Source organism: Ursus americanus, chromosome 11 (genome assembly GCF_024610735.1).
Source record: "Ursus americanus isolate L20-20 chromosome 11, mUrsAme1.1.p, whole genome shotgun sequence".
Taxonomy (NCBI): Eukaryota; Metazoa; Chordata; class Mammalia; order Carnivora; family Ursidae; genus Ursus; species Ursus americanus.
Window position 1 is genome coordinate 75,549,783 of NC_142137.1, and position 12,884 is coordinate 75,562,666.

A 12,884-nucleotide genomic window follows, 5' to 3' on the forward strand; every position below is an offset into this window, starting at 1 on the left:
ACTCACCGCAGATGCATCGTGATGCAGTGAAGCCGGCTGTGGGTGTGAGGCAGCCCCGTGTGGCCTGCACCCACTGCCTCCTTCCGGGACGTCACTCGGCCAGGCCCTTAGTGTCAGGGCTGAAGCCATCACACAGAGGACGGCACGGGGATGGAAGCAGGGTTCCATGGACAAGCAGGAGAGCAGGGTCTCCGAGAACAAGGGGACAGAAAGTGCACGTTCCACCCGAGAGGCACTCCTGCGACAGAGGAGAAAAGACAGTACAAACTTGTCTGTGCAGTACCCTTTGTGAACACACTAAGCTGAAGGACAAGACACGCGGGAGGAGCCCATGTGATTAAGGAAGGGAATGCCACTACTGTCATTTAAGAAGCTTAAATGGTGTTCGAATATTTGCGGTAGATAAGTACTCAATATTTAAAGTTTCCCCTTGGCATAAATGTGTTATTACATTTACTTCTCTTATCTCTCTTCAGAATGCTCACGCATCAAGATCTGTTGTTTTGCATTTATACCTGGTGGAATTCAAGCTTTGGCCTCCGACCCTTCCTGGAGTTTGAGTGGTGGGTCTTTAGGAAAATTCAAACATCATTACAAAGACCCCATAGGTGCAAAGCCACAGTTGTTGCTCTGTGTGAATGAGCCTAGAAGAGAGCCCCCCCCCCACACCTCCAGAAGAAAGACTGTCCTTGCTGACTCACAGGAAGGCCAGCTGTCTCCCATAGGCCAGAAGGGGGCCCGGAACACAGTGGGTGCTGGGCACACACTGTTGAAGAGGTGAGGGAATGAAGTAGTGTAGACGTCAGATCCCCAGCTCTAAAACTAAAATCACTGGTCTGTCACATGCCATCACCCAACCATTACGGGACATACGCACATTTAAGGAAGGTTTTCCTGAGGTGTCATTACATACAGTGGTGCGTCTGTTTGCAAACACACACCCTCAGGGAACCCACATGTGCCAGCAGACATGCCCATCTCCCCCGAAATCAGCCTGAGACCCTGTCCAGACTGGTCCCTGACGCAATCTGATCTTTATTGTCGTAGGTTTGAGTTGTTCCAGAATGTCCTACAGTCTGAGTCATAGGCTCTGTACTGCCTTCTTCTGGCGTCCTTTGCTCAGCATGAATGTCACTGCGTATCAGAGGTTTACTGCTTTACACACACCACTCTCCTGACAGTGGGCACCGAGAATAAATCCTCTGTGAATGCCCTCACACAAGGCATTTTATAGGCACACACTCTCTCTCTTAGATAAATCCCTGGAGGTAGAATTTGGGACACGGACTTGATGTATGTGCAACTTCTTTGAGAAGCTGCCAAACGTGTTTCCAAACCGTACCATCTGGCGCTCCCTCCACAGGCCCTGTGCGCTCCAGGTGAAGAGTCCCTGCTGAGGACGTCCCTGTTGTGTGTGCACCAGGGTCTCACTGTTGCTCTGATTCACATTTCCTTAGTGAGGAATGCTGTTGAGCGAGTCTTCCTTTCATATTGCTGTCATGTATCTTCTTTCATGAAGTGCCTGTTCAACTGTCTTGCCCACTTTTGGTTATTTGTCTTTTTGTTACCAGCTAGAGTTGTTCTTGTTATGCAGAAAAAAGCCCTTTGTCTGATGTAGTGTCCATGTAGCCCTGCACAGGCTGTTCCTCCCGACCTGTGGCTTGCTTATTGATCTAACGCTGCCTTTTGAAGAACAAAATATTTTTTCTTCATTCAGAAATAAAAATGGCTAACTCAGCTAGCCCTACTCCAAATTTATAAAAGTATAGTTTCCTTTAAAAGAACTACAGCAAACTTCATGGATTCATTCCATATCTGTGAAAGAAAAATATTATTTATTTCACAGTAGAAGAAAAATGAGTACGGTTTCACTTAGGAAGGTTTTATTTTCATATTTTCTCATCCATTCGTAATGCATTTGGATGGCCCGGGCTGATCCACTGCCAATGGAATGTGACTTGGCATTCCAGGCACTTCCGGTGCAGGTCTGAAAGCAAAGCTTCAGGGTTTTCAGTGGAAATTTTAGTGTTTTCTTGATGGCTGGTAATTACCTAAGAGTCACAGAAACACAGTGCTTTCTGGATGACAGATGTCTGTTGGGTGTTCTGTGAAGAGGGTCACTGGGAAGAGGGTCACATATGGCGAGGCTGCAGGGATGAGAACAGGATGCAGAACCAAGAGAAGACTTGAGGGTCTGAGTCAGAGGAGGTGTTTTCAGAAGGGCACTGAGAACCCGGGGAGTCCCACAAGAGAATAAATGGTGACAAGTAGGCCACGGACAAGCACCATGTCAGACGAGGGCAGCATCACAGCCCGTGAGGGGCAAGGCCCAAACATGGAGCTTATCTCTACTGAGTCTTGCACTGCAGAGAAAAGGTAATACGGCATTCATACCTGCCCTCTCATCCAGCTGTGTAACTCCCACTTTAGCACCTACAATTCAACCTGGAGCTTCTCTTTGTGAGCAGCTGCCACTGCTATTCAAACAACAATGACAGCAGTCCATAACGACTGCGGACCGAAAGCCATGTTTTCACATCATGGCCATCAGCAGCAGAAGTCTAGAGCCAACAGCAAGAGGCTCCTGGCGTCCACGCTGGTCAGCATGGACTCCACCCAACACACACCCTCAGAAAGTGAACAGAAGAGCAGTTTCCTCTTGTGACAATATTAATAATTTTAGCACCAACAGAGGAATAAAATGTCTTCCTCCAGAACACATCCCCTACACTGATGCTGATCTGGACAGAAATGTCCTGCAGGCTGTGCACCTGGGTCTGGGGGGCCCCTGGGGTTCCCCGCCCTGATCCTCGGTGTGTGTCCCGTGCACCGTGGAGGAGCCACCGTGCTTGGGTCCACCCCTATGCCTGCGAACACAAGGACGCACACCTGCCTCCGTCACCGCTGTCCCACTGCCCCTCCTCACCTGTCCCCCTCTTCCTTTGGAGCCTTCCTGTGAGGGCCAACTTTTCCGCACAATCGCAATTTTCTTGTTGTTAACTACAAAATCGCAGACAACCACCTTTGCTCCCAGTCAAATTGGTATCACTTCTTGTCAGTGTCACTTGCTTTTTTTCCATTCAATTCTTGTTTCTGTGGGATCTTCGTCCTCCTATGCTGTGCCTCACGTGCCAGGGAGGACAGGCAGTAAGTTCCATGGATTCACTTTTCAATCCTCTGTTGAGCACCTTAGATGAAAGGGGGTGAGTGAAACAAGCAGGCTCCGCAGTGAGTATGAGAGGTTCTCCTGGCCTGAGGGCCACACCCATGCCCCAGAACCCCACAGTGGAGCAGACCACCCGCTCACTGACAGTAAGTCGCTTGAGGAGTTCCCCAAACAAACTTGGACCCCAGGGAGCTCCCCGGCCCCCCTGCGTCAGCAGCTCCAGGAGCTCAGAAGGTACCATGAAGCTACTAATAGCAAAATGGAAATCAAGCTGGGAACACACAGAGGAAACAAGTCAACAGGTTATTTCTAATTAGGGCCTGAAACAAAACTGGTGCTAAGTAAGTCTTGCGGGAAAGAAGATGGGAAGAAGGCAAGGGGAAACTGAGGCCAGGAAGGCAGGGGTAGCGTGAGCATGAAATCCCTCCTTTGGTTGAACCACATGGAGTTTCCATTCTTGCAGATCAAAACCAGCTGAACACTGGTAATTTTATATTGTTTAATCTAATAACCTCGAAGTCAAGACCCTGCTAGGTATCTGCTACCTTCCTGAACACTGAGCAGCCTGCTCCCACGTGAAGCCACTCTTCCAGGCTGACGGGTCCCCAGGTCCAATCACAGGTTTTATCAGCTTCTCCATCTGACAATCAAGCATTTGCAAAACTCTAGTGACCTTTACTACACAACACCCCGGCACCACCCCCCAAAGTCTGAAACATGAAGTCAGTTCTGCTTAAGCTAATGAGAAGCAAAACCCCACATCTGAAAAGAATGCCTCACACAGACTGTCAAACACGAACAGAAACTGCTTATTCCAGAATTTGTTTAGACCACCCCTCTGCACAAGGCTTGGGCAGCCCGTGATCACATTCTTGCTTTCTTGTCTACAAAAACATCGGGTGTGCCAAGAGCGTGTAAACCCCATGACACACACCACATAATATGAATCATTTTATCATCCAAATCCCAGAAGGGAAGCTTCACAGCTGGAAGATTCTGGAGTGGCTGGACAGACCCACACCTTGTCCCACTCTTCCATCAGAGGCCAGGACTCACCTGGAGGTCAGTGCCCCTTCCCCCCTGGGGCACTCACCTGCCAGCATCCCCATCATCCTGTCCCTGCTCCCTCGTCCACCTGCTAGGGACGGCACTCCTCACAGGGCCATCCCAGGAAGCCGCGTTGAGCCTCAGGCTTCCTACCTGTAACATGAAGGATGCTCCCACGAACACCCCTGCAGAGTCAGGAAGAGGGATGGGCTACACAAACCATCAGATGCTTTGAGATTGCTGGTTGTCATCTACGCAGTCCCATAGTCCTTGGGCATGTTGCCTCTGGACCCCCCCCCCCAGCCAGCTGTCTTCAGAAGCATCGTGCCCCACCTTTACCACCTCTGTCCTGGAGAAGCCTCATCCCAGAGCCGGGCAGCACTTTCCTCCCATCCACCCTGGAGAAGGACAGATCCTCTTCCATCTACCAACTTTGTATGTGAAAAGAATGCCTTCAAATGGGTTTTCCAAGACAAAATTCCATCACTACCTCCCTATCATGTAGCTTTTGTTAAGTATTTGGAAAATAAGACTACTAATAATTTCTGGCAAACTCAAAGCATTATCATAAAAATTGGGTAATGAAGTGAAATCAAGTTAAAAGAGAGGAGTTCTAATAACAGGCTATTGTTATCAGTGTTCTCCAGTGAAGGTAGAAGAACCAACCCACCCGACACCATCGTACACTTGCTTATTGCGTGAACAGTGCAATCGCTACATAACGCAGCTAAAACACCAACACGGTGCACCACACCTTCCGTTAGTCAGGCTCCCGCGGCTGAGGCGGCCCCCAGGCTCTCCGTCATCACTCCCGCTCCTCCCTGCCTCTCACCTCAGCAACGGCTTTTCCAAGTTTACTGGTCCTGCATTTTCCCTGATAAAGCTTTGTAATGTTTGGGTTTTCTTAAAAACGTTAGTTTTTCTTTAAAATGTTCCACAGCGGAATCCAGGGACAGAGGGGAGGAGGGCAGGGCCAGGCAGGGCAGTGGAGCGGGTGTTTATGGGGGCAGTGTCCGTTTTGCGAGACGAGAAGGTTCTAGAGACATATGCTGGTGCTAAGTGACCGCACAGCAAAGTGAACGCAGTTAACACCACTGAATTGTGCCCAGATGGTGTTCTTATTTGTATTTTAGCAGAATTAAGATAAAATGGGAAAAAATTTCAAATGATGTAACTGGAATTAAGACTATTAAATGAGAGTCTATGGGTTTACTTGCCTTATTAAGTCTGCTTCATTTACCTATTTCTTGAAATGATTTAATTTTAACAAAGGGAGACAATAGAATTGCTATACATGGATAAAATAGCTCCCAAGTGTTAGGAAAAATAAAAACGAGGTTTCCTAAATTTTGCTCCTCCAAAACTGTGTAAGGAAAAGCACGTATATTTATAGTCAGTGTGTGTGTGGACATTCCCACGTGGAGCCCAGGAGCCCAACCTTGTACTTCTCAGCACTACATCTCCTGGCAGGAGAGAGGCCAAGGGATGGGACGGCTCATGCTGGAACCTACCAGGTCTGTCCAGGCTGGCCCTGAGAGGCTCTGTCCTGGGTAGCATTGCGTGCTGTGGGCCATGCGCCGTCTGGAACTGTTCTAGAAGCACCCTGACTCTCCTGGGGTCCCAGAAAGACTTGGCTCTGGGACATTGGAGGGAAAACACCTGCTGTCCACCCCCAAGACAGCCATTTGTGTCTGGGGAATTCGTGGGGGACCCTCGGAACCCTGCCTCCACTGGGAGGAAAAGCCCAGAAGACAAACTGTGTGCAGAGCTCCCCATTCCCAAGCAAAACCGGGACACGCGGTCATGAGGCCGGCGGGCAGCGCTGCCCACCACCACACAAAGTCTGTTAGAAAACAAACACGAGGTTACTTTTTATTGAAGAACATTCTGTTCCAACTTGGCCACACTCTGTGCAGAATGACTGGACGCCAATGCCAGTCTCCCAGCAAGGGGACCCTTAGGGGGAGCAGGGAACTTACAGGCGTGAGTGACGCAGAGCAGCAGCGGCTGGTGGAGTCAAGGGACCTGAGCCGGTGGGGCTGGGAGGCAGGACTCCTGCCCTGGTCGGCGCGGCCCCCTCACGCCTGTGCCACACCGGCCTGCGGTTAGCCATCGGCTACAAAGAGCTGCAGTTTGCCGTCCAGGCTGACCGTGGCAAGCTGCAATTGAAAACAAGATATCATGTGGTCCAATCACTTTCAGGACAGAGAATCCTACACGCTTACAGTGTGTGCTTTCCTATTGGCGATTTTCCAGACCACAGAACGAAACGCACTACAAATACTGAAATCTATACACACGGCAGGTGCTATCCTGATTGTTGACGACTGCAAACTACGTTCCACTGCTATTCTGATACTTGTGAGAGCCTCGGTCAGAATCCACGGTCGACATTCCAGGGAAGGGGACAGGACGGCCTCTGTAAGCCTCTGCCGGCTCTCGGCCATACACAGGAGCCAAGGAGCCCCGTCCCTCTGGCTTCCCACCATTCTGCTCCCTTGCCCAGGGCAGAGGGCGGTTCGCTCGGCGGGTCAGACAAGGCCTCTTCCTGCCTTGTCCCCAGGGGCCAGCTGGTAAAGCCCACCTGCCCTGTGAACTCAGGGACGGGGATCTGTGTCCTGGGGAGCAAGTCCAGGAAGTGCCCGCTCACTCTCACGTCAGATGTCTCAGGCGGATGTGTGCATGGCGGCCTCACCTGTCATTCCCATTTGGACCGAATGCTGGCCTGCTATGGTGATACCTTGCCTCGCGTTCTGCATTTTGAAACGTTACACGAATCACCACTTGGACATCCACTGTGACTTCAAATCCCATCCGCTCATACTCCTCTTGCCCAAAGAACCCACCACAACCCTGACCTATCCTATGATCTAAAACCTGGATGATCTTTGAATCTGCTCTTCATCCAAATGACATAATCAGCAGCCACGCCCTCGTGATGCTGTGGCTTCGCCCTGCGGCGCAACCTCTCAGAGTGACCTTCCCGCCGCGTCCCCAAGGCCACCACATCAGGGTCCTCACCTCCTCCTAGAGCTGCATGATCTCACCCCGGTGACCCTTGCCCCCCCCTTGCAAACGTCTGCCAATTCAGTCGTCCCAAGTCTGACCGTCCCTTCGGCACCACGGTCAGGAATCAGAACAAGATCCACGAGGTCAGTCAGGGTCCTCTGGACTTGGGTGGGGTGTCCCCACCCACATCTGTGCCTCTGTGGGCGTGTGAGGCAGGTGTGCTCCCCAAGCCTTCCAGAGCTGGCCCCTCCGCACCTGCCCACTTCCAGCTGTTCTTGACGCTACAGTGAGTGACTCCGTACAAGTGTGGTATTTGAACCAATGCTGCTTGGCTATCTTCAGCCATATTTCGGTTTAGTGCCCTCAGTCAGCCCACAGCTGGGGCACGCTCAACCCACCGGCCGGGTAAAGAATAGGATGACATCATGAGAAGCAACATGCACATCTGTGGCCTTTGATTTTTAAAAGCCTCTGCCTTAGAAAAGGTAAAATATCTGTAGGAAAATAGTCAATAGGAGACAACTTGGCTGCTTCTGTTCCCACAGATCTAGATGTTCAAAAAATCCCTGGTGGCTGGGAGGAAGAGAGGACAGCGGGGTGCAGACCCTTGACTCCAGGAGTCCAACCTTCTCCCGGGATCATTCCCCGAGTCACACCTGGAGAAGCAGGTGGCAGACACCAGACACCTGTGGGGGCTGCAACGAGGGACAGCCGCCCATCCCAGAGCACAATCTAGGGGGCAGCCAACACTGCACAGCGCGGTGGGGAACTACGCAAACCTCCTACCCCAGCCCTGGCCCTGGGCCCAGCGGAGATGCTGCACAGACACGGCCCAGGCCGGCCACCGATGAGGGGCCTGACCGTTGTCTGGCTCGTCGTGTGTGCTCCAGAAACTTCCTGACACCCCTGGGGAGCCTGTCTTAGCCCGAGCCGCATGACAAAGTACCAGACTGGGTGTCTGATAAACAACAGATGTGTGCTGCTCACAGCCTGGGGCCCCGAAGACCAAGAGCAACGGCCAGCGGGTTCTAGGGGCTCCATCCTCACTTGGGGAAGGGGGCATTTGGAAGCTCTTTGTGAGGCACTAAGCCGGTCCCTGAGGGCTCCACCTCACGACCTAGCCACCTCCCAAAGGCCCCCGCCCCTAACGCCAGTGCATCCTGTCCATTGCAGAGCCCAGATCAGGGTTCGGGGTGGCGTGGAGTTACACTGACCATTAGCCAGAGGAGGCGTGCAGGAGGAGGTAGCGCACCTGAGGGTGCGTGCTGAGACCAACGCTCGCCACAGACGGCGCGTCCGCTCGGCTATCCCCGTGAACTGACACTGGCCGGGCTCAGTGTCCCCGCGACGCGAGGGCTCGGCTCACACACCCCGCTGTGCCTGCAGCTCCCCGGGTGTCTGCACCTCACGCTCCCTCAGGAAACATATCCCCACATCGCCTCGGCTTTCCCAAAACCATTGTTTTTCTTCTTTTCTTAGATATTGTTGGGTTTGAGACGTCCCAATATCTTAGGTGATGGATCATCGATCTATCAACAACTTCCCGGGGGGACATTTTTATGTTGATTGACACTGAAGGGTCTTTGCTGTCATAAATGAGGAAGTGAATCAAACATCAGAAATGCAGAAATAACAAAACACCATTTCTGCGTGTTTATAGCACAGCACGATGCCCTGTCTGGCACGTGTCTCTATTGATACTGATAACGATCCTGGAATCAATACAGAGACCCTGCCTCGGGAGTCACTGGAGGAGCCACTGGACGCCGTGCAGAGGGGCATCCAGGATTTCAGTACTGGAATAAAATTTTAAGCCCCTTCCAGAGATTCAGCCTGGTGATCACAAACACAGACTTGGAGTCGGGCTGTTTCTACCACGTGTCTGCCATACAGCGTGGGGCAAGTCACTTCCCTCTACTTTCGTTTGGGATACATACTAGGGTGACATTACCTATCCTGGAGTCCCAGGGCTCTATCTGCTCATGCGTATAAAGCACACACCAGAACCAGACACGTGGGGCACACTCGACAAACAGTCCGTTGTAGGACCAAACAGGTGAAGGACAGATACAGATAAAAATCTGCAATTTTCAGACCCAATACACCACTTACATAATCCTGAGAGTGAAGGACTGATGTTTACAGTCCAGATTTTGGCCTGAAAATGTTTATTGTTTTGGAGGGAGAACTTGGTTCTTATTTCAAAGAAATGGCTAAAACAAAGATTTCACACTGGAGCAAAACTTCACTTATTCACAATTCCCCAAATAATCTTATGCTCATGGACATGTGTCAAATTTATTTTAAAATTTGTCTTTAATTGGACTATACCAGACAATGATTATAAACCACACACATCTGGGATAAAAAGAAATGAGGTTTCTCTGTTCTAAATACCTCAGTCTGCAAAACACTGCTACAAATCTCATACTAATGACATCTTACAACATTAATAACCCTTCCTTAGAACATATCTTCAAACAACATAAAAATAAGTTTCAGATGGCTGAGGCACTTCTATTTCCAAACTTTAGAAACATTAGGAAAAGCAACCGCATCCAGGGCATAAACACAGTAGCTCTTATTCCCGTGAGTTTCGTTTGAATTTGGCTAGGAATTCAACCTCCGAGGGTCAGATCTTCATCTATGGAAATGGAAGGCAAGCTGTGCATTCCTGGCCATCTGCATTAGTTGGTCCCTGGGGCGCAGGTGCCCTTCGGGGGGTGAAGAGAGCAGAGGGGAGGAGGGCTTGTCTAACCACGCGGGACACAAGATGGGTGACAAAGTACAGCCCGTTCGGGAACGGCAGAGTCCCCGACTGCCCTGCCCTGAGGGCCGGAAGTTGCTGTGAGAACTCACAAGGGGCTGGGGCTAGCTTGGTGGTGAGGGACAGAAACCCAACTTGGATGAGTTGAGCAGAAAGGCATTTAATTATATGGTTATCGGAATGTCTAAACGAGCTCACAACAAAAAAGGACTTTGGAGTCAGGGAAAGCCGAAGCCACAGGCTCAGCCATCACCAGCACCCTGTCGTTATCACCTGTGTCTGCCCCAGGGAACGTTTTCCTCATTCTTCTTTTTCTTTGGAAACCATGAGTTTCTAATTCTCCGGTCCATACAGCCAAATAAAAACAAAACAAACAAACAGAACAAGCAGCAACAAAATCTCATCTCACTTAAGCTCCCAGGCTTCAGCCACTGTTTCCTGCTGGCTCCAGTTTGACTGTGGCCCTAGCAGGCTCATGGGTTCAGTAACTTGCTACTCCCATGATAACCATGTGGGTAGAAAGTTCCCAGAAGGGCAGTGAATCATAAAGACAAACTATGAGGGACAGGTAAGTCCCTTTCCTTCAATAAAGTCAGGGCATGCCAAGAGAGGGCGTGCATGCTGTGCACTGCAGCAGGGTGCTGACCTCGCCACTGCTCTCGTGAAGCCGAGGCTAGTGACTCCTGGAGGGACTCGCATTCTGAGCTTGGATGGGCCTTGTTCACTCACATAGTTGAGCTGCAGGAAAATAGAGACAAGCCTGGGAAAGGAACTGAAAGCCAGGTGACCCGTTTATGACATCACTTTCTGCCCAAGGAAATCAGTTTCTGTTAAAGCAAAGTGTGTGTGTGTTGGGGGGACATCTTGGGCTTTAACTGCCATGTGAACACAGAAGGTGAGGATGTGGGGTCTCATGATAAAGGGAGTTGGGCCAAGAAACCTGTATAAAGTCAGAAGATTCATGTGTTTAGACCTGAGTGAAGCATGGACAGGGAAGCCCACCTTGATACCAGGGAGACAAGACGTCTCAGCCTGAGGTGAGGAAATCACCTCCAAAATCCATAGCCAAGGGCAGCCCATAGGGAGTTTGCAGTTTTCACTTATGCTATGTGATATAAAGAAATCCATATCAAGGAACTAACTTAAAAAAGTGGTCTCAGCTGCTAATATTCCCAGAGCACCCAGCAGAGCAAACCTAAGACCACTCGGACCACTCCTCCCCAAAAGCCATGCAGGACCATCAAGGATAAGCTCTGCTGAAGGTCATCTCTGGACCTTTCCTTATGAATTATAGTGGACACAAGACTCAGCAGGAATGGAGTACTGAACACTGTAGACAACACAGCCATCAGACATGGTCTTCGAATCAGTATGTTTAAAATGGCTAGGAACATAATAAAAGGATAACCTGTTATAATACAGAACTGGAAGATTGAAAACAAAGTGAAACTAGAAATAAGAGTCATTGAACATAAACTCACAATTGATGGATTAACAGCTGATTAGAAACAGCTGAGGAGAGGATTTGTAAACTGGAAGGCAGGTGTGAAGAAATCACCCAGAATGTAACTCATAGAGTTGAAAGGATGGAAAATGTGAAGGAGGCTTTAGATGCATTTAAAAGGAGTTTCAGAAGGAGAGAGCAATGAGATTGGAAAAGATAATATTTGAAAGGATAATAGCTGGAATTATCGAGAATTAAGGAAAACTCAAATACTTATTGAGGAAACAAAATGAACTGTAGGAAAGATAAATAAAAATACACACACAGCTAAATTTATATTAAGTCTCCAGGACAATACACACACTAATCTTTCTCCATTGGTGGCCTCATTCTGAAACCTTATCACATGGAGTGGGCTTACATAAATACAAGCACCCACGCCCACTCACAGAGATTAGGTTTCAGTGACAGCAGGTGAGGCACAAGGGTGACACTAAAACACAGGCCCTGGGACACCTGGGTGGCTCAGGTGGTTAAGTGTCCAACTCTTGATTTCAGCTCAGGTCACGATCTCAGGGTCATGGGTTCGAGCCCCACATCAGGCTCTGCACTTAGCACAAAGGCTGATTGAGATTCTCTCTCCCCCTCCCTCTGCCCCCCCCCCTTGCTTGTGCTTGCTCGCTGTCTCTGAAATAAATAAAATAAAATAAATCTTAAAAAAAAAAACCAAAAAACACATAGGCCCCAACTTTTTCTAAGGTGCATCAAGAATCGAGGTCCATTTTTTCACATACTGCTCATTTTTTCAGTTTTAAATATTACTGTCAGTTATTGAGCATTACCTTTGTCATGGTGTCCTTCATTAAAAATAAATCTTTAGTCTTTATGAAAATAAATTCATCACATTTTTTGTCTCATGTTTTATACTTTCCAGTTTTTTTTTAAGTTTTATGAAGTCTTTCCAAAGCATAGGTCACAAAGCTACTCTACATTTTCCTCTATTTATTTATAGTTTTACCTTTCACATTTAGATATTTAAATCATTAGAGGTATGCATATTTAAATAGAAATACAGTTTTCTTTTTTGTTACTGTACAGATCCAATTTTCCCTAAACATTGTACTAAATAATTCATCTTTTCCCCATTGTTCTATGGTGCCATATTAATATGTACTGAGTCCCCAAATATACATGCGTCTATCTCTGAATTCTCAATTATATTCCTTTGGCTTTATTTCAGTTCTTGAACCAATGCTACATTATTTTTATTTCTATGGTTTCATATGTCTTAATATCTGATAAAGAAAATATAAAGTTGACTTTGCCTTTTATGGATCTTTTTTCTCCAGTAAATGTTTCTTGGAATAAGTTTACTGAATCCTGCTGGAATTTTGATTAAGATTGCAATAAATTTATAAATTAGTGAAGAACTGGCATCCTTATATTAAGTT

At 48.6% G+C, this 12,884-nt stretch overlaps 1 protein-coding gene across 1 annotated transcript in view; it reads right to left on the bottom strand.

Moving 5' to 3' along the window:
* Positions 1-687: 687 nt before the first annotated feature.
* WDR27 (WD repeat domain 27) overlaps positions 688-12,884 on the bottom strand; it is a 169,085-nt gene continuing 156,888 nt past the window's right edge. The window contains exon 25 of the mRNA XM_087865709.1: positions 688-6,372. Within this exon, the coding sequence (XP_087721835.1) occupies positions 6,319-6,372 (54 nt within the window). The 3' untranslated portion in view covers positions 688-6,318. The remainder of the gene's footprint in view (positions 6,373-12,884) is intronic.